The 18,949-nt window shown below is 35.9% G+C and overlaps 3 protein-coding genes across 4 annotated transcripts in view; 1 reads left to right on the top strand and 2 right to left on the bottom strand.

Annotated features, from left to right (window-relative positions):
• Window positions 1-95: 95 nt before the first annotated feature.
• On the bottom strand, window positions 96-4,609 carry LOC136340894 (speckle targeted PIP5K1A-regulated poly(A) polymerase-like). Of its 2 annotated transcripts, XM_066285335.1 has the most exons (5): window positions 4,425-4,609; window positions 4,114-4,370; window positions 3,379-4,028; window positions 2,748-2,945; window positions 96-2,689 (listed from the first exon to the last, which is right to left on the bottom strand). In XM_066285335.1, the coding sequence occupies exons 3-5, from the start codon at window positions 3,581-3,583 to the stop codon at window positions 1,008-1,010; spliced, it is 2,085 nt and encodes a 694-aa protein (XP_066141432.1). In that variant the 5' UTR covers window positions 3,584-4,028; window positions 4,114-4,370; window positions 4,425-4,609; the 3' UTR covers window positions 96-1,007. The 2 variants fall into 2 exon arrangements, with proteins under 2 accessions (XP_066141432.1, XP_066141430.1); XM_066285333.1 differs by lacking the exon at window positions 4,114-4,370.
• Window positions 4,610-8,705: 4,096 nt separating this feature from the next.
• Window positions 8,706-9,674, top strand: LOC136340550 (uncharacterized). Its single transcript, XM_066284722.1, has 3 exons — window positions 8,706-8,980; window positions 9,036-9,218; window positions 9,277-9,674. The coding sequence occupies exons 1-3, from the start codon at window positions 8,825-8,827 to the stop codon at window positions 9,475-9,477; spliced, it is 540 nt and encodes a 179-aa protein (XP_066140819.1). The 5' UTR covers window positions 8,706-8,824; the 3' UTR covers window positions 9,478-9,674.
• A 909-nt stretch (window positions 9,675-10,583) lies between these two features.
• Window positions 10,584-18,949, bottom strand: part of LOC136340898 (cholecystokinin receptor type A-like) — a 94,854-nt gene continuing 86,488 nt past the window's right edge. The window contains exons 4-10 of the mRNA XM_066285345.1: window positions 17,960-18,157; window positions 17,604-17,783; window positions 17,274-17,476; window positions 17,066-17,221; window positions 14,051-14,283; window positions 13,716-13,867; window positions 10,584-13,363 (exon numbers count right to left, since the gene is read on the bottom strand). Coding sequence (XP_066141442.1) covers window positions 13,338-13,363; window positions 13,716-13,867; window positions 14,051-14,283; window positions 17,066-17,221; window positions 17,274-17,476; window positions 17,604-17,783; window positions 17,960-18,157 — 1,148 coding nt within the window. The 3' untranslated portion in view covers window positions 10,584-13,337. The remainder of the gene's footprint in view (window positions 13,364-13,715; window positions 13,868-14,050; window positions 14,284-17,065; window positions 17,222-17,273; window positions 17,477-17,603; window positions 17,784-17,959; window positions 18,158-18,949) is intronic.

Below are 18,949 nucleotides of genomic sequence, written 5' to 3' on the forward strand. Positions count from 1 at the left end.
CATCATCCTTTATATTGATGAAGAGGACGTTTATATTATTGCACATAAAATATCGATTATCATTCATTTGTAACAAAAAAAAAAACACAAAAGAATTGCATAACATTATTATATTGAAATAATTGTAAAACATTACACTACGTATATCTAACATTTTTACAACTATACACCCTGTATTTCAGTATAATTGATTAAGGATCATGAAGTGTTTTTCAAATCTAAACCAGAAGAAAATAATCAAATTGTAAAAGGGGGCCCTTAATTTTTGATGTCCTCCTTTCAATCAAAGAAGAGGTCTCTTGAAGAGAAGATTTTATACAGTTCATAATCATGGAAATCAGTCAAAACAGGGATTTAACACAGAACAATGGTTCTAGTCACATCATACATCATACACTTCCTATAATACATCATTATCACTACTAACATAAACTCATTGCAACGATACGAATATCTGTGAAACCAATTAATGCGTTTTTAAGCACTGCGTTCCTCTTAAAACTGGTCTCTTATCAACCAAATTCCGTAGTTTATGAACGTGAAAACTAAATATGACTGTGAAAACCTTCCAAAAATTTCATTTGAAGGTTGAGAAACTTTTACGGCTCGAAATTTTTTTAATAATATAACTTTATAATTAAAACAGCATCCTGACTCTTGGAAATAACAAAAAATTGTTTGTTGCTAATACATTGTTGTAAGTAGGCATGTTTACAACATGTATGCAACCCATATTAGGTTTTTTAAAGTGCGTACATACATACAACAAAACATATAGCGGAATTTTTTTCAACAATTATGCAAACAGAAGATCGAACGAATAGAAAATCAATTGCTACTGTGTTACAGCGATCGGTTTTGATGTGCAAACGAGTGGTGTTTGGAGCGTTTTTAATGGTGAAATGCCTAAAGTCGATGAGACGCCTTGATGTCATAATGTTTAAATAAATTGGTGTTGCGCAGTGTCGTTCCTTCCCTGGGCATATATTGTTAAATGTATTAGTTATTTAAAGGTCCTTCACATAAAGCTCAAACCAGAGAGGCAAATTCCCCTTCAAAAACTGACCAAACGTTTTAAAAGATTTTTTTTGTGCTGTCACCTTCTCTACCTGAATCATTACTTGTTGTGCATTCTTTCTCTTATTTCTCTTTTTTTGTGCCTCCTCTTCATTCTTCTCTTTGATCGTAAGTTTGAAGGTAAAAACATCTGTTGTATCCAGTAAATTCATCTGGGACTGCTTTAAATGATTTGTTATGGCAATTTCTCTTCTCATGAGAGTGGAATTACTATTAGACAAGTTAAGTTGTTTAGCTGTAGATCGCCTTGCATGCCACATATTAACGTTAACCGTGCCAGTAAACACTAATTTTTTTGTGTTGCTTTTATTTGTGGGACCGTTTTTTTCGGTTGTTTCATCGAATACCTGAGTGAGGGGAATTAAAAGAAATTCTTTTAGAGTCATTGTTGTGAATTCCACTACAAATTGAAACCGATCATTCGAAGATTTATTAATGAACGAATATTGGCGTAAAATTATCTCATAAAAATCTTCTCCATCTGTTTGGATTTGTTTATTTAAATTCGGCAATTGTTGTGTCAATAAGTTAAACAAAATGTTTTCTCTACTAGCGCAAATGGTTTTTCCCAGTTTACACAGAAGAATAAATTTTTCAAGGGTTGGCATTGTAGTGCTTCCAGCGGTGTTCCTGCAGTGCTCGAAGGGGTCTTGAATACATATACAATTATTCACTTTCAAGGCAAATTTGTCATTTTTTTCTGTTGCTAAAAACGTTTTATAGCCGCTGTAAATAGGAGGAAGCGATTGGGGCTCCGCAAAATAAGTCGTTGGCAAAGATTTCCCCAAATATGGACATATAATGTTTGTTTGATACGAAAATTGCGAATAAAAATCAAAAAATCCTTCCAGAACCTCTAAAATACTCCTCCAAGAGAGACATTCGCTAACGAAATTATAGTTAGGTACAAATTGTCCGTTCCAATTAAAGTTACCACATTGGTATTGTCGGCACTGAGTCTCTTGTAACGATAAGACACTAGGGAAATTATAAGGTTCTTGCTGTAGAAAGAAAATAAACATCATGGTCAATGAGTAGTTACTAAACAGATGAGTTGGACCGGTTATTTTGTGACATTTTGCCCAGTACTTCAATATTATCATTACCTGCTTCACTTTCAAATCTATACTCATGTAATAGTGAATCAGCTTGCTATTGCACACCGCTAATATATTATTGATGTTTATGTCGCACTTAATTTGAGTCTCTTTATGAATACATTTAATCAAGGGAACTTTTGCAGTCGTAATTATAAAGCAATTAGCGAATTTGCCTGATTTTACTAACTCCCGTTTGATGGTAGTAAGATAATCAAGTTCTTTGCTTTCAATTTGTTTCACCTGAGAAAAAAACACGTCAACGTCGCTGCTAGTGAAAGAAAGACCTGTTAGGGTTGACCCGAACGGGTGAACTTGCATGTTTGCAAAGCTGCCCGATAAGAAATTATAAAGGTCTTGGCAAATAAGATTGTATTTTTTGAAGTATTCTCTAAGGTTTGGTTGCAGTTTCTGAGCCATACACAAGAACTCTTCGTCGAAATTATTCAAAGATTTTAGTTCTGCTATAATGTCTTGGTAAATCTTCTCGGTTTTTTCGAAGTCATTGGTAGATACTGTTAAGAAAAGTGAATAATAATGAACGGACGAAAGAAATTTGGGTAAAGGCATTACCTCTGGAGGTTGATTTTCGTTTCACAATTAACCGATGGCCATGTAGGATATGGGCATTTTTTAGCATTACTTTTACAACCGCAGATGACTCTGTAAAGTCCAGTAATAAATAATCATGCCCAAAATGTGCCCAAATTACATTTCCAAATTGGGAGAAATATTTCACCAAACTGCTTTCCTTAGTATTTGGTGGATAACCTGAAATAGAATGAAGAGTGAATGAAATATTTTTAGATATGTATTGCATTTTAACAATAACAACAATAATAATAATAAAACGCCGGTGGTTTTATAAGCAACTGTCCGATGGATAACTAGAAATTTTCTCACCATTACAGGAGATATCTGAAAATTACTATGATCTAACATTTCTAATGAATTAATGCATTTCTCACTGAAAAATTCTGTTTGTTTTCTCCCTAAGTGATCCCTAATGTGCCTGTTCTAACTACAGTTAACTTATCCATGGTATTATATTCTATATCATTAATCATTACAAAAATTCACAGTTTTGATATGAAAAATTAGGTCTTGTAAATCAACAGAATATTCTCAAATTTAGAAACATGACTAATAAATTTATTAGAACTTCCAAAAAAAATCAAAAACAAACATCACAAATAAAACTTACCTCTCACATAAATACCACTTGTCTCATTGCAATGGGTTCTGTTTTCCTCTTTTGATTCTTGAGCTTTCTCATTCTTTAAATGATCTTGTTGCTTCTTATGGACTTCATATAACTTTCTATTTGAAAACTGCATTTTACATGCAGGACAAAAATATATTTGACTGGGCTTATTGAGAACTCCATGCTGCTTTTTTGCTAAATTCATCTTAACAATTCACAATAAAGCCCTTCCTTCGATATCTCTCACTTTAAAGAAATATCTTGAACTGACACTTCCAAGTGACTGCCAAAACTCAAAATATCTTCATCAGCTTATTTAAAAACTTTGATAGTTTCAATAAGTGTCAATTCTCAATTATTGATGTAAATGCATGTCTCAAAATTTCTTCTTGTATCACTGGCGACTGAGTTATGTGGTGTAAAATTTTGGCAAAATTAATGTAGGGTTGCTGCGTTCGTGAGTCAATTGGGCTGCAACTTATTCTTTGAATATCTTAATTGTTTAATTTAGAAATAAGCTGTTTGTGATCTAAGATATCAAATATTTTTAAACAGTTTACGTATTTAAAGATTCAAAGTTCACCCTTGGGCTTGTTTTAGATTTGCTGATTCACCATTCCATCAGACACGACAGTCTTGATTTTTTACACCTACAATTACACAACCAATATATAAAAAAAATAACTGATAAGTTCTTAATTAAATTCAAATTTAAAATCAAATTTTTACTTTTACCTAGGAAATGAAAGATTATTGAATGTGTTTTATCATTCTACTAAACTTGTGTTGAGAAAAGACATCTAGAATGCTTCATTTGTTTTGTTCTCTATTTCCTATAGTTACGGAGACTTCCTGTATATGTATATAAGTCAAAATTCAATCATTCTGTAGATACATTACAGAATATTTCATATTATGTTTCAACACCTTTATGTTATGTTGATTTTACAATACGTTGATCACAATCGGGGCTCACAACTTATGAAATTTTTCTAGGTAAATGGGATTTCTGTATGAAATGTGTAGAAGATAGAGAAGATACTTACATACTTATTTCACCGCTTATACATAAATTATGGTAGTAAAAGTTTAAAAAAATATTTGTCAATCGCTTTGCCCTTTAGTAGATTTATTTGAAAAGAATTCCAATCCTTTTTTATTAATTTGAATTTCTGTTAATATTTACATGTTGACCTTGAAGAACTAACCTCAACTTCTCCTTTGACTGTTATTGACAATGTCCAAGTCGGCCTGGTAGTGTTTACGTTTTCCGAACTTCGACTATGCTCGGGATGTGGAGTAAATTTACGTCACTTATAAATATATATATTACGGTACGCAATAAACTTATAAATCTTATGACTAAATTTATGATTGTCGAGTATGTTCACCGAGTGATTGTGAGGAGCCGAAGATTCGTTCTCACAGTGTTGTCCAGTAGAGTCGAGAATGCAAGAGGGTGCGTCTTTTTTTTTTTTTGGGGGGGGGGGGACGCGACCCCGGGGATAAAAAATCTTGGCGGAAGACGATACTGGTGCCCATACAACCAGCCTGTGTGGGGTTTTCACCCACTAAAAAACTCTGTAATTTCAGAGAATATCGAGTGACTTTCGAAAATTCCCAATCGCGCTTTTTGGGTCGGTTTTGTTATGGGTCGTTTAATAATCAGAGTCAAACAGTACCTCCGCTCTTTGCTTTGTAATCATAATTAAGCCCTTTGCGTACATTTTACGGGAATTCCATGTTATTCCCGAGGACTTTGGCTTTTGTTGACCCGTCGACTAGGGTTTTATTGTCCTGTTGTGGACAAATGGGAAAGATGGCTCTCGGACCATTCGTCGAAATTCTGAAGAGGACAAACATTGTCATCCTCTGCGAAAAAAAAAATAGAGAAAAAGTTGATTTCCGAGTGAGCGATATCCGTATGAAATTTCAAAAATCTTTAGGGGTTCAATTCACGAAAAATATGTATTTTGCATGAGACGTCATGAAACGTAGTCAAAGTAGCTTAAGAAAGTAAGGCCAGCTTCAGAAAATAAAACCGTCGACAGATGGACCAGCCTCTTTGAAACAACAACAAACGCTTTACAAGGTAATCCAATCGACTATTCTCCATGCTGTTCCTATTTGGGAAAGTATAGTGAAAGTTAGAACGTACGCGCAGATGTTTTAATGCATCCAAAAGAAAGCCCTAATGCAGGTCCTTTGTGCGTATCGCACGATAATTCTAGAGACAACCCGAGTTTTGCTAGGAACTCCACTAATTAATTTTCTTCTGGAAGAAGGCACCATACTCAGTGCTCTCCTTCGAATCACGGAAGCAAAGAGGCGGGAGGCCAGCGAACGATCATCCAGAAACGGCAAACACGATGGACACGACTAGCAGACAAAGAGCAGTGGACCAAGCGACTGATCCCTGACCTAGACATACGGACATCGTGAAATTATAGGAGCTTGAACTCGTGTCTATCTTAAGCGTTCATCGGACGTGATAACTTCAAGAGCTACACCCGCAGAATAAGGAAAACGAGCCCGGCTTGGAGGAACTGCGGAGTTGTCGATGCCGCATACCACTGTATTTTTTCATAAACCATCGTGCTGAAAGAATATATGAACAACCTAACTCTAACATCTCTCATCAATGATGGTATGTTACAAGCCCAATCAAAGTGGGACTACTGCAGTAATTCCATTTCTGCGACGATTAACGAAGAGGAGCGAATTAAGAGGGTCCCGCAAGAGGGGTAATAACTCTGAGCCTAGAAAAAACGAACGCCGAATACCCAAGCCCCTCAACACTGATATTTTATGCCCCAGGGACAGTTTCGGGTCGTGGCAGGCTGCAGGTAAAGAAGACCCGGTTTTTTCGGCGGATAGGCGCTCCGGTGAATCGTTCATTTTCCGATCACCAAAACATAAGACCGGATGTTTTTAGAAGGTTTTCCTCGCAACAAAAATAAAGGAAAAAACGTTGTGCTTTTTTCATTTCAGTTTGCATTCATTCATGCTGCATTAAAATAATAATTAATTTTCAGTGCAGGAGAGATATGCAGAGAACAATGTGAATGGAAAAATACGTGTTTCCGACTCATTTCTAACATATTGGAGTCCTAGGCATTGACAGAAGTTTTATTCTGATAAAATTTCTACCAATGTTACTTTTTTTATTAAATAATTTACTTGTTAGTGGAATACTTGATTTTTAGTATAGAAAAAGTCATGAGTGTAATTCTCATTACAATATTGGTGTGGTGGGTCTGCATATAAATATTTTAACCCGAACAAGCAAAACAAGCCGAGCGCTCCGGAATAACTCAAACATAAATTCGGCTTAATCAGCGCGTTCGATGTATTCGCCTACTCGCATATCCTATTTGTTGTTACACATTAATGCGCGATTTTTTAATCGGTGTTTAAATTGTGACAAATTATAATAAAATAAAATCAGGCATCATCATGCTTTTTGTTTCATTGTAAGGCACTCTTTAAGTCGCCATCGATGAGCGAACAGGGATACTTTTGACAAATATCCTTGGGGTCGATACTTAATTGAATATATTTTATATTTTTCTAAATCTCAATTAATTTTCTTTAAAAAAAACACAGCCAAAAAACCAAAAAAAAAAAATTTAATTTGTTTTCTGAAGCGTAAGTACACACGAAACGTGCGGCTCGGCCGTATGAGTCACAACAGGCCCATACTAATAGTGCGACCGGCATTTTTCATTTTCCGACTCGTTTGTGCTGTTTGTTCAAGTCAAAATGTTCAAATTCGGACCCATCTTAACATTTTTTTATTACCTTTTTGCTATTAAGTGTTTGCGATTAATGTTTATATTTTCCCTTTCCTTGATCATCGTTCTGTCCACCTCATTGGCATACTGATACCAGGTACTCGTAAACGCTCTTCTATCGAGATTTTAAAGTTATTTTGAGATAGAGTACTTCTACGATTCTTCTTTCAGCAGGCTGAGGATTTAATACCTAGTTACTTACGGCCGCTTCGTGTTTATTTTCGAAAGCGTATTTTGATCGAGAATCGTTTCTTTCCCTTAGGAATTAAAATTTAATTATCAGTGTAATTACTCTGAAAGGGGTCGACCGTCCTGGGTGCAGTTACCAGTGGACTGTTTATTTAATTGGTAGAGTTCAATGGAAAACAACACCTTTAATTAGTGTTAATATCTTAGTCCCGTAGCAACGCTGAGATATTAACATTAATCGACACTGAAGTACTAACGCGTGAACACGGCTACGCGAAATCGACAATGCTAGAATTGCAACTCGCCTTAACAAGTATTGGTCATCTTAATTGTTTAAAACAAACTTAATATGAGATAGTTAAAATGGAATATTTTTAATTGATAAATATTTTACAATTATGCAGAACAACACGAAGAGCGAGTTAAAAAAAACGTGCACTATTGAAGAATTTGAAATAATATGATGTGAATAAACAAGCATTTCGTTCGAAGCAACCAACGTAAAAAAGGGAAAAAAATTGCCGCGCCATCCGTGTCAGACAAAATTTTGGCGCATGGTTGTTTACTGCAGACCAAGGGACAGCAGTGCAAAGATGCCGGGAGCGGAAGCTTGACTGAAATAGATCTAAAATGGGTGTATTGCTCCACAACATGCTCTCCAGCTGTTGAAGACTTTGGCTTCGACACCACAATGAATTTAAGTTAGGGCGCTGCTTTGGGAAAGTACGTAAGTAAGGCAGGGGTGGTGGAGAGAGGGGGGACAAGAATTCACTAAATCGCTCACGAGGTTTGTGGTTGGGCAGAGCATGTATCTTGTTAATGGACCAAATTAAGCAGGAGTTATTTTCTTTTTAAGCACTATCCGTAGCCCAGTCATACCCGAAAAACGCATTCGAATGTGCATGTAAGCGCGTAATTTGCGTCCTTCAAAATGACGTAGAACTACACCCATTCTCAGATTAAGGCGTACTGTTTTCGAGTCAACGACGTTAGCCGACCGTTGACGATAGAAGGGGAAATGATAGTCTGTCTCCCTCGCACTTACATATCAATCGCATAATTGCCTCTTGCTTGCATTCACTAAAACTCCATGTCCGTAGTAACAAAATGGACACTCTATATATGTAGGTGTTTTTAGCTTAAAGACATGAAAAATAAATTTGTTAACAGTTGAAACGGATTCGCATTTTATTGTTATAAGTCAGTACTTGTTGAATTTATTGGAGCCAAACTAACGGCCCTCTTGCCATCAAAATATAGCCTTAAAGCAAATATTAATGTTTGTCATAATATACGGGGGATAATATGTCAAATCTTGCTTTCTTTGGCAAGGTGCGACCTGGTTACGGCCGATACCGTCAAAACCATTGTCAACATAAATCCTCATCAGTGAGTTTTTCGTCTGTGCATACTTGCTAGACACCGAGAACATCCCCCTTATCGAGAATTTTTGCAATGTTATTATGCACCAGTCCTTCGAGAAAAATATGAAAATACCCTTTTATACGGTAATAGGGCCGATGCTTCGCAAATACAAGCTGACCATTAATCATGTTTGTGTTCATCCCTTACTAACTTTCGCCCCAATTTACGTTGGAGTGTTAGGTGTTTTAGGAGTGGTAATTTTTTATGTTGCACATATTATAGAAGTTTCGTGCGAGTTGTTACTTTCAGGTATTGAGCGCTTTCGACATCTATAGGATAGTAAAATATGGTTCAGTTTTACCGAGCTACATGTGGAAGGGAGGCCCGAGTAAGGAAAAATTTACAACTTCGGAGGCAGAGAGAAATTGCAAGCTTGTGTCCTTAGTTCTATCTGTGGAATATTACCTTCTTCTACTCCTAGGCTTTTTCACAGTGAGTTCGAAATTGCCGGTGGAGTCACAATAGTAATTTACCAATATTATTTCCTTAGAACAGCTCCATCTTTTACATGCCATTTCTAGTGCTATATCCCTTAATCATTTTTCTGGACATCATAGTGTTCATCACAAGTATGTTTGTGGATGGCTTCAATTTGCCAAAAAAGGCGTTGATAATGACTATGTTTATGATCTATAACTGGTCATCTGCAGCTTGTACTTTTGCCAGGTCGATGTCGTGTTGTGGTTTGTAAATTCTAGTGGAGGTACTTAATAAAAAAAACAACAATCAGGCAACAATTCCTCTCGTTCCTTCTCCGGCACCCTTTAACCATTAATTGCAATCAATTATGTTGGCTGAAACGAGGAGAACCGAGTAAAAAGCAACAGTTTTTATTTTACTGTAAGGTTATATTTTTTGTGTGGTAGTACGCACCTTCCTGACCCTTCTGCTAAGTGCTATGCGGTACTGATGGTGCGCCCGTAGCGAGACTGAGATTTCATATCGGAGGCTGCATCCAAATTTGGAATACTCTGATGGTGTACAAAAGAGAATGAATAACGGTTTAAAATCGTGGAAGAATGTGGTTAACAAAAATAAACGGCTTTATCTTGGGGAACTTTTGGTCTAAAGTTGCGCTTCCCTTGGGAAACATAAAGGAACTTTTTAGTTTTTATTGCTGGTTTCCGAAAATTTCTAAATGTTTCCGATTGTTTTCATAAGAAATGGTGACTTTTTCTCCTTATTCTCAATTTACGTTTCGACCTGTAAGCCTGAAAATAAAAACAGAAATACAAGGAAACGAAAATATAAGTTGCCACTTCTTGTGGTCGTCTTAATGGAAACGATTGAGGAAGCTACAATTCGAATTGATAGAATAAAAAATAGCGTCTTGTAGGCATAAAGCTATGCAATGTGATAATATAACTGAGGTCAGTGTCCGATCGGGTATAGTTTTATATAACTCTGTGCCTAATAGGAATATCTGATTCGATTATTTGCACTGTTATGATTCCTGGGGTAATGGGGCGTTTCAATGGCAAGAAATGAACTTGGCGAAGAAATGTGTAGGAGTGTCGATTCATAGTACAATAAAGTTGTACTTGAAGGTTCGGTTAAAACTGACAAAATAGACGGAAACGGGTTTAGATGGAGGTGAAATAGTATCCCAGAATGCGAAAATAGAAATTTGGAGGCTGTTCCATAATTGACTCATTAGTTTACACATTACCTGTTCTTGGGAATTTAGAAGTCATATATTACTCGTTCTTATATTTACGTGTAGCATTCTTCGTTCCAATTTTCCGAAAAAGAACTAAAAATTGAAACAACAAATTTATTTGTGTCATATAAACATTTATTTATTTCGTTAATTATCAACAATTATCCAATATTTCCATCAACCAACAGAAAATATACAATTATTACACATTTTTCAGATGTTTTGATAAAAAGTTAAATAAATTTAAATGTGTTATCTGCTAATCAATAGAAATACGCCGTTTTAAGGCGTTGAGAGTTAGACACATACTTTGATAATAATTGTATAAGTGAATAATTTGATTTAGATAGTGAGGAGTCCTTACACTAATTTTTATGAATAGTTAATTTACATGTGCACATTTTTTGTGAAATATGTCGTGCTTAGATGTAAAGGTAGACTATCTGCTCACGGTATAAAATTATAAAATGAGAGGACAATAATTATTTTCGTTGTATAGGTAGTATATCTACTTACTTAATGCAATTTATTATATCACATGTATTGAATGAAACCGATACTTAAGGTCCTATACTGTATAGATATGTTAATAATATACACGAGGCGTTCTAATAGCATACAGGTTGTTCCGAATTGAAATTACAAGTTAACCACATATTCTACAACGAGAAATCATACTTGTTTGCACATCCAAATTCGAAAAATGATTCAGAAGAAAAAGTAGTGGTGTCCTAATTTCTTCTTAAAAAATATACGATGATGTAAAAATTGTTTTTTTTTTAATGTTAAAACGCATTTTCTCCATGGCAGTTAATGCGTGCAAATTCAAGTATCTTCAACCACAAGTGTTTTTCTTTAATCGAACTTTGACACCTTTTATTTGAGTAACAACGAGTTTTTTCAATATTATACAGGAAATTAGTATTAATTTTTGGTACTAGAGTACTAGGACTACCTAAAATATGTCGCAAATTCAATTTGGAATCTCTTCTATACAGGGTGGTTCAATTGTCATGATCGCGTGTAGTTACTTTTTAAATCCTTACAGCTAGAAAATAGATTAAATGAGATAAAAGATTATAAATTTAGGCCAGGTTTAGTTTAAACTCTTTATGCGGATGAGCTGCATAGTTATGTAGATAAATTATATGTCGAATTTGACCTTCCATTAAACGTACTCTATAATACCGTTTTAAACTAAGATTCAAAAACGGAATTGCCTAATTCTATGTAGTTTATCGTTTATTAATAAATTTCGTTAATTGCAGTGTTTTCAAAAAATTAACAAAAATTGAACTGGACCCCCCTGTATTTATAAACACTTAAATATAAATGTCTTATAATACGCTATTTCGCTGTTATCAATTGATCACAAAATGTGTATACTCTTAATGTTGTAGAGGGCTTCTCAGCCTTTATTACTGCAATTTCATAGAAGAGTTGTTAGTTGGAACAATTTTTATATGTATAAAAAGACGTAGCTAATAATATTTAACACTTGCTATAAAAAAGTAGAGTCTGCTTTGGTGGTAAGAAGACAATTTAGATTGGCAGCGAAAGTGTTAAGAAAATTTCTGTATTAACCCCAATGATTTTCTTAATTTTCTCAGAAGATAATTTTTGCAGGCTGAAGTTACCTGAATAAATTTTTCTTTAACGTAAAACGTAAAATTTTTAGACTTTTTGCCTGAAAAAGACCTATGCAATGTATATTGAGTTTAAAGAATTCTCAGAAACTTTGTAAGAGGAAGGTTGTCTTGACCGACTAATTAGGTCTTAGACTGGAGAATCTTGGGTTGTGGCTCCTGGACAGTAAGAAGAAAAAATTTTAAGCTTTTAACGATTTTTATCATTTTTTATCAAAAGTACGAAATTACGCTTATGGGAAAAAGTTTATTTTTCTGGCATAATATGAACTAACCTTAAAAGAAGTTTGTTGAGATTTTTGCCAAAAAATTGTTTCTGTAATGTTAATCAATCTGATGTAACACTAAATAACGTTTTCCGAATTTATCTCTTGAAAAGTTTTCTGTAAAATAAAGAAGAATTGTTTAGCAGAGGCGGAAAGTTTTATTGGTAAAAATCTCTTCCCTGGTCTTCTGGGATAGAGTCACGGAGTCATAAAGCATAGAAACCCCCGATTTTCAAAAACCAGACAACAACTATAAGTTTTTAACTTACTATGATAAGTATCATAAACCTAAAATATGGGGGTATGGAAAGAATAGTCCAAGACCGCAACTATTTCTTGCAGTTAAATTAAAATATAGTATTCTGTTTTTATTTTTTTAAATATTAGATGACAACATTGCAGAAAATAATCAGGATATATTTTTGTACTTCTCAAGTTATGGTCCTTCTCTTTTGATTTTTATTAATGAGTGTATTTACAAGCTTAAAGTCTAATAACATGAAAAGTTTCGTGCGGATGAACATAAATGCAAGGAAAAGTTCTCGGCCTGTCTGCAAAAAGAATCGAGCGTTCAGCCAGAAACGGAAAGAGGATGTTGGGCAATCCGGCGGCACGTGTTTTTACTTATTGGCTTCATCAGGCATGTGTGTGTCCCTTCTTTGTGAAAACGCGTGTGGCCGGATAGCCTAACATCCTTTTTTCATTTCTGCTCGAACGTTCGATTTCTTTCTGGAACGCTCTGCGAACTTTCCCTTACAATTAAAGTCTAATATAAAATTTAACCGCGTACGGTAATTCACCTATCACATAACACTAATATTAAAAAGCAGTCTTTGCCTGTCCATTAACCTGAACACTGTTCTGATTTTTCACCCAGGATATTCTATATCGGAAGGATTCGTCCTCTGGATTGACCTCGATGACCGCCAGGGACGTAACAGCCGAGGAGCTGGAAGGACGTACATGGTCTGAGGCGCTGCTAAACACGATCTTCAGCTTCTGGTTCTAAACCACATCTTAGCTTTAGGTCATATATACATATAAAACTTTATATTCAAACTCAAATTTAATTTGCATTTAAATTATCATTAGGGATCGGGAATTGCATTTGGAGGCTTAAGCTTCGAACGTCTCGAATTGCATTTTAATTATTCCCCGCATATCGTTTCAACCGTAAATTTAGTGCCTTTATCAGGTTTCATTTCTGTGGGATGTTTGGAAACTCCTACCCAACATCGGTCTAATATATGCGAGCGAGACAATTTCAAAATTCCCGTCCTACATCACTGTGTTTCGAACTAATAATATAAGCGTAACTGGAAATCAATCTTAATAATTGAGAAAAGCATCCGCTTACCGGATCGGCCAGAGTAGCTGATCCTTCCCACAAATAACGTTGAATCGTTGCAGGAATTTTCTGAGTTATGACCATGCTTCTTCAGCATGACGTTTTTGGGTCGACCGTCCATATTTGAACCCGACGCCGACGTATCCGGCAAACAGGGCGTCCTTAAATTTAAAAAAGGTTAAGGTTGTAATAAAAAAGGCCTTTTACGCGGTTTTCATCTGAAAAAAAGTAATTCGGGAAAAAAACATTATCAGTACTCTCGTGACGTGTACGCGTAGGCTCCCCTACATTATGAACCCTTTTTGGCCGATAGAAAAGGGTCAAGAAGGGAACAGTGAACTCACCTGCATTTAAATGCTGTAAGAAACGTTTGTCTAAACTTCCTGTTCATAAAGCAGTAAGTGATGGGATTTGAGCAGGACCCAACGTAGGCTAGGAGATGGACGAGAGATATCCCAGTTGAACCCATAAAGGCGTAGACTTCCTTGGGGTAATACAGGTGACACGTGTTCAAAATGTGCAAGGGTGTCCAACAAATGAAGAATTCTGCCACTATCACGAAAAGCATTCGAATTACCTGAAATAAAATTACGACTTTGTGCATTTTTCTAGAACAACTAATAAAGGTGTCAGTGATGCTTTAAACCTAAGGAAATCTCTTACTTTCCAGCAAGAAAGTGTCATTCCACGAGTCCTATGCATACAGGTTTTATTTGTAAAATAAAAGATAATAAAATGAATGCTAAACGTCCCTCAATTTCCTGCTTTTAGATATAACGCTATACATTTCGTAAGCTGATATTTATGGGACGTATTGAAATTTAAATTGCTTAGGATCGAAGTTTCCAAGAATGAATCCATATTTTTTGCCCTAACGAATGTTTTATGTTTCGCGTACGAATCTTAAGAATTTTCAGAGTTTTTGTCAGGAAACAGAATCAACGTTTAACTAACTTGAATTAACCACGTGGGGAGTTTTCGCAATTCTTTTTCCTGAGAGATTTCCGGTAACCTGAACGAAACAAGTCGTTTAGAATGTTTATCAAAAGTACAAAAGGAAGATTCCGTGTCCCAAAGCAATTTAAGTCGAAACGAGAATTGCTCTTAAATCAAACCATGCAATGCATAAACACCTTGATCGGGGATTTGAAACGCCTAAGAAATGAAAGGGGTATATTTTATAGAGTTTTTGATTATGAGGGGGCGTTCGGCCGTTACGTGATGTTGTGAATAAGACTTATAGGGGCGGAATTGCTGGTGAAATCTCTCTTCAAGTAAGTGGATGTTCGTGCATTAACTCATTGCGGTTTGCATGCAATGAGCTGTTCTCCTAGTAATTTTGGGCACCGAATAAATTTTTTTATTTAATTACATTTCGAAAATTTGCAAAATTTTCTACCTCTTCCTTCTATCGTTAAACTTAGGTTTTGTGGTTGGGATTTTATCGGGACAAAATACCTCTCAATTTCCCCCGCCATTATAAATATATCACTATAAATTTCATAAGCCGACATTTACCTATGGAGCTTATTGAAATTTAAATTGCTTTAGATCCTCGTATATTGTTTGCTTTAACAAATGTTTTACCTTATGCATCCAAGCAGAACGCAGTGTTTATGAAACTCCCGTTCAATAAGGGCAAAATTCAAAGTTGGAATAGAAGTTTAGGTAACAAAAACCCTTAAGCTCTTTAATTTAAGCCCACATTGCCTTCTACAGCAAGATTACATCAAGTGAACTTGAAGAAGTTTAGTTAGGCTCAACTTAAATGAACTTTAATGGAGTTGAATGATGAGGAAACTTATTCCAAATGCAAGCTTTATGCAAAATTTTCAGAAAACTCTTCACTTCTTGTTATATTCTCATTTGGTTAAGATGACCTAAAGGCAAAACTAAATAGTGTTTCAATGTAACATTTTATCTATGTTATTTGATGCATTTATTTATAACCGCGAAACATATAAATTCAGGGGCCTAAATCAACTTCGTGGTCTCTATGGACATAAATGTAAAATTGTTATATCGAAACGGATTCGTAAGTGATGCAATATCCGATCAGTGTTAATTTTCAAATTCAAACAAGGAGAAAATTTAAGGATTTTGAAAATCAACATTCGAATGTGAACATTCACGAGCTTCTGTGAAAGCACGTAATCTCCATGTTTTCTTCATAATCTGGAATGTTATTTTATGGTCTCAGGGAAGTGACCATAAAAAGTCGGTTATTACTGCTAGATTATCTCCTATAAGAGGACTTAGAAATCCACAAAAATGAATAAAGAGCAAACTCCCTAAGTTTCCTTCTTGGAAAGGGACATAATTGTATTAGCTTTTGCTGCAGTGTACAACTAAGGATTTCTTTATGTCCCTCAACAGGGTGTAGACGAACCAACTGTTTCCTCACCACCTCCATGTCCTAACGAAGAATTTTTGAGTGTCTCGAGTGAGAAAATTCACATACTTCAAAAAAATCTAAACAGATTTTCGGTAGTTGGAAAGTTGAATTATGCATCTCGTTTGCTCATTGCTCATGCCGCTCTGTTGCTGTAGGAGAATATTTGAATACTTGGATTCGAAGCAGAATTTTCAATATTTTTTAAGTTTATCTGGCTGCGGGGAAATAATTTGCCATATTGGACTAATGAATAGGAACAGCTTAGTGTTTTTGGCTAACCATAGTGGATTTTCAGGGGAGGAATTTTGACTGAAATTAGGAAAGGATATTCAGTGGGTTCACGCATTATGGAAATTATTGTCCAACTAATCTGGAAACACTTTGCAGGAAATATCGAGAACTTTTGACGAACCGAAATAATTGCGAATTTTTTGAAAATAACTTATCGGTATTTTTTATACCCTGGAACAGCACCATCAAAGCTGTCTTAAATTCTTTCAACACTATGGATGAGAATAATACGACAGAACATGAATATTACTATTTCGCTGCATAAACTATTTTGATTAATATGAATAAAGATTGCTTCATTATTCCACCGCAAAAAGACCTAATAAACTCCTCTAAAACCTCAATTCCATGCCAAGTTTTCAACTGGAATTACAACAAAAACATTTAACTGCGAAAGCTTTCCAACTATTCCTCTTTAACTTTCCATTTTCCATGAAGTTCCATCAGCAAAAGAAACAGATAAGTTCTCAAGCTTGCTCGGGCATTAAGGACCGAAATTTTATATTCTAGTTGCTGATATTATCGCATGGGGAATCGAGTTTTGAATCGAAAAAAATGGCGGTTATGTAAGAGTTTCAGGTGTTACAGCACGGTTGCATTATCTGACTTTTTATGTGTTACTAAAAGCTTTTAGCGATATAGAGATTAAACTGGTATTAAAACAGTTGCTTACCTTCCTTTTGGCCTCAATGCTTCTGTCGATGTAATTGGATCTTATCCCATGCCGGGCAAACGTATAAGTGGTTTCCTTCATAATGTAATTTTCCTTCACTTTGGGCACTTCTTCGGTTTGGTGGCAAGGCTCGGATATTGTCGTTGTGTCCATCACCTGATCGCAATAAGAATGAGCGCAATTACTAATTGATACTTGAAGATTCTACCGGGACTTGAATGAATTCCTTGAACATGCAATAATGGCCCCTTTTTCGATCGGAGAGTTCTCCAATGCCGGGAATCTGGCAATGCAAGCAACCTCTGGTCCCGCATTTATCTTGAGTGTTTCCATTTTCCGAGTACACGATCAGGTTTTTTGTTTTCACCATCTGATTGTTCAGGTTCGGGGAACTGTTAGATTTCTGAGATACTGAAAAAAACAACTGCAATTGCATGGGTAGCGGGGGACTAAAGGGGACACCCAAGCAAGAGGAATTGACAGCACTGTTTCCCGTTTACTGAAGCTTAAAAGCACGTACGTAGCTTTCTGTCCTTACCCAACTTTTGGCAAGAGCTATGCTCAATTTCTCTTTGCAGCCCTTTCCACAACTTTTCCATTATCATGAAATACGCGAGGCTCATGATGGATAAAGGAATCAGGAGCAAAATTACGTTCAGGAACAAGTTGTACATTTGCTCGCTGCTTTTTGACGGCCATGACTCCCTGCATTTGTGCCCTGGAAGCAGTGGAAATGTGACTGTTTTTAATCCAGAATTGAATGCAAATGGAAATCGTGTGGATGTGTTATTATTAGCAAATAGGACTAATATGCAGCCACCTGCGTTTTAATCCCGTTCCACAAATCAGCATCATCGGTTCAGAAACACGCATGATTTGAGTGTTTTAATTTACCTCGCTTCATTGTTTGCAAAGTAGATACAAGCAAAATAGGTCCGCTCCATCCTAAACTGGCAGTCCAAACGAAAGCTATCATTTTAGAGGCGTGACTTCTTGTCTGCCATCTCCTGGATTTAAGTGGTCTGCATATGGCGAAGTATCTTTCCAGAGAAATGGCCACTAAGGTCCATACGGACACTGACACAGATACAGCTGGAAATGGGAAAATATGTTAAGACAAACTCGCCCCATATTGGAGTCTAGTGCAAACACACGTCTGCTGTTTAAAGGCAATAAAGGTTATTAAATCCTCGACTTTATGAACCTTTAAGAGATTAAATAAGGATTTGGTCTGGTTTAATAACTCTGATTATTTCACACGTTCCGTTGGAAACCATCGCAGCTCAATTTGTTTTTAATTAACAAACTAGTTCAACAACGAAACCTTCTTTGCCTACTTTGTCTCTTTACAAAACCACGCAGCAGAATATTCGGTGCTTTTCACTCAACTGCGCCACTCAATTTGTCCCAAGTACAAATTTGAGCTTCATATCCGATGAATCAGTGTGTTGTGCAATTAAGGCGGAAAATAGCGCCATTCGTAAGAAAATAAACTAAGTGATTTTTGTACGTATTTCCAGTTAGGAAATGTATAGATCGTGACGAGTGCACTCCGTGGAAAGTACCATTGCGCAGACTTCAGCAATCACTCACTGCGTTTAGTGTTTTTTTTTTTTTAAATTGAACCAAATATCTCGCGAACTGCAAGAGATTTTGACACTCTTCCTGTCAACTTTCGTATGTCGCAAAGCTAGCCAAATCCACCCTGTAGGGTTATTTTGGAAAACGGCAATGAGTCTCAAATTTCCTTTTGCCTCTCACGTAAAATTAATATTCTGTGAATTACAGAAAGGCCATTGGAGAGGACTTGTGATTTATCTTTGTACAGGATGGTCCCTAAGGGCGTTCCAATATTTAAGGACCCGATCCTCTGGATTGTTCTAA

Source organism: Euwallacea fornicatus, chromosome 8 (assembly GCF_040115645.1).
Source record: "Euwallacea fornicatus isolate EFF26 chromosome 8, ASM4011564v1, whole genome shotgun sequence".
NCBI lineage: Eukaryota > Metazoa > Arthropoda > Insecta > Coleoptera > Curculionidae > Euwallacea > Euwallacea fornicatus.

Bases quoted from the DNA above. Each gene is read 5' to 3' on its own strand.
- LOC136340894 (XM_066285333.1), bottom strand. From the start codon at position 3,583: ATGAATTTAGCAAAAAAGCAGCATGGAGTTCTCAATAAGCCCAGTCAA. The intron at 2,946-3,378 runs GTAAGTTTTATT...ATTCTATTTCAG, and splicing joins AAGTGGTATTTATGTGAGAG to GTTATCCACCAAATACTAAG. The intron at 2,690-2,747 runs GTAATGCCTTTA...TTTTCTTAACAG, and splicing joins ACGAAAATCAACCTCCAGAG to TATCTACCAATGACTTCGAA.
- LOC136340550 (XM_066284722.1), top strand. From the start codon at position 8,825: ATGCACCAGTCCTTCGAGAAAAATATGAAAATACCCTTTTATACGGTA. The intron at 8,981-9,035 runs GTAATTTTTTAT...TGTTACTTTCAG, and splicing joins TGTTAGGTGTTTTAGGAGTG to GTATTGAGCGCTTTCGACAT. The intron at 9,219-9,276 runs GTGAGTTCGAAA...TTATTTCCTTAG, and splicing joins TACTCCTAGGCTTTTTCACA to AACAGCTCCATCTTTTACAT.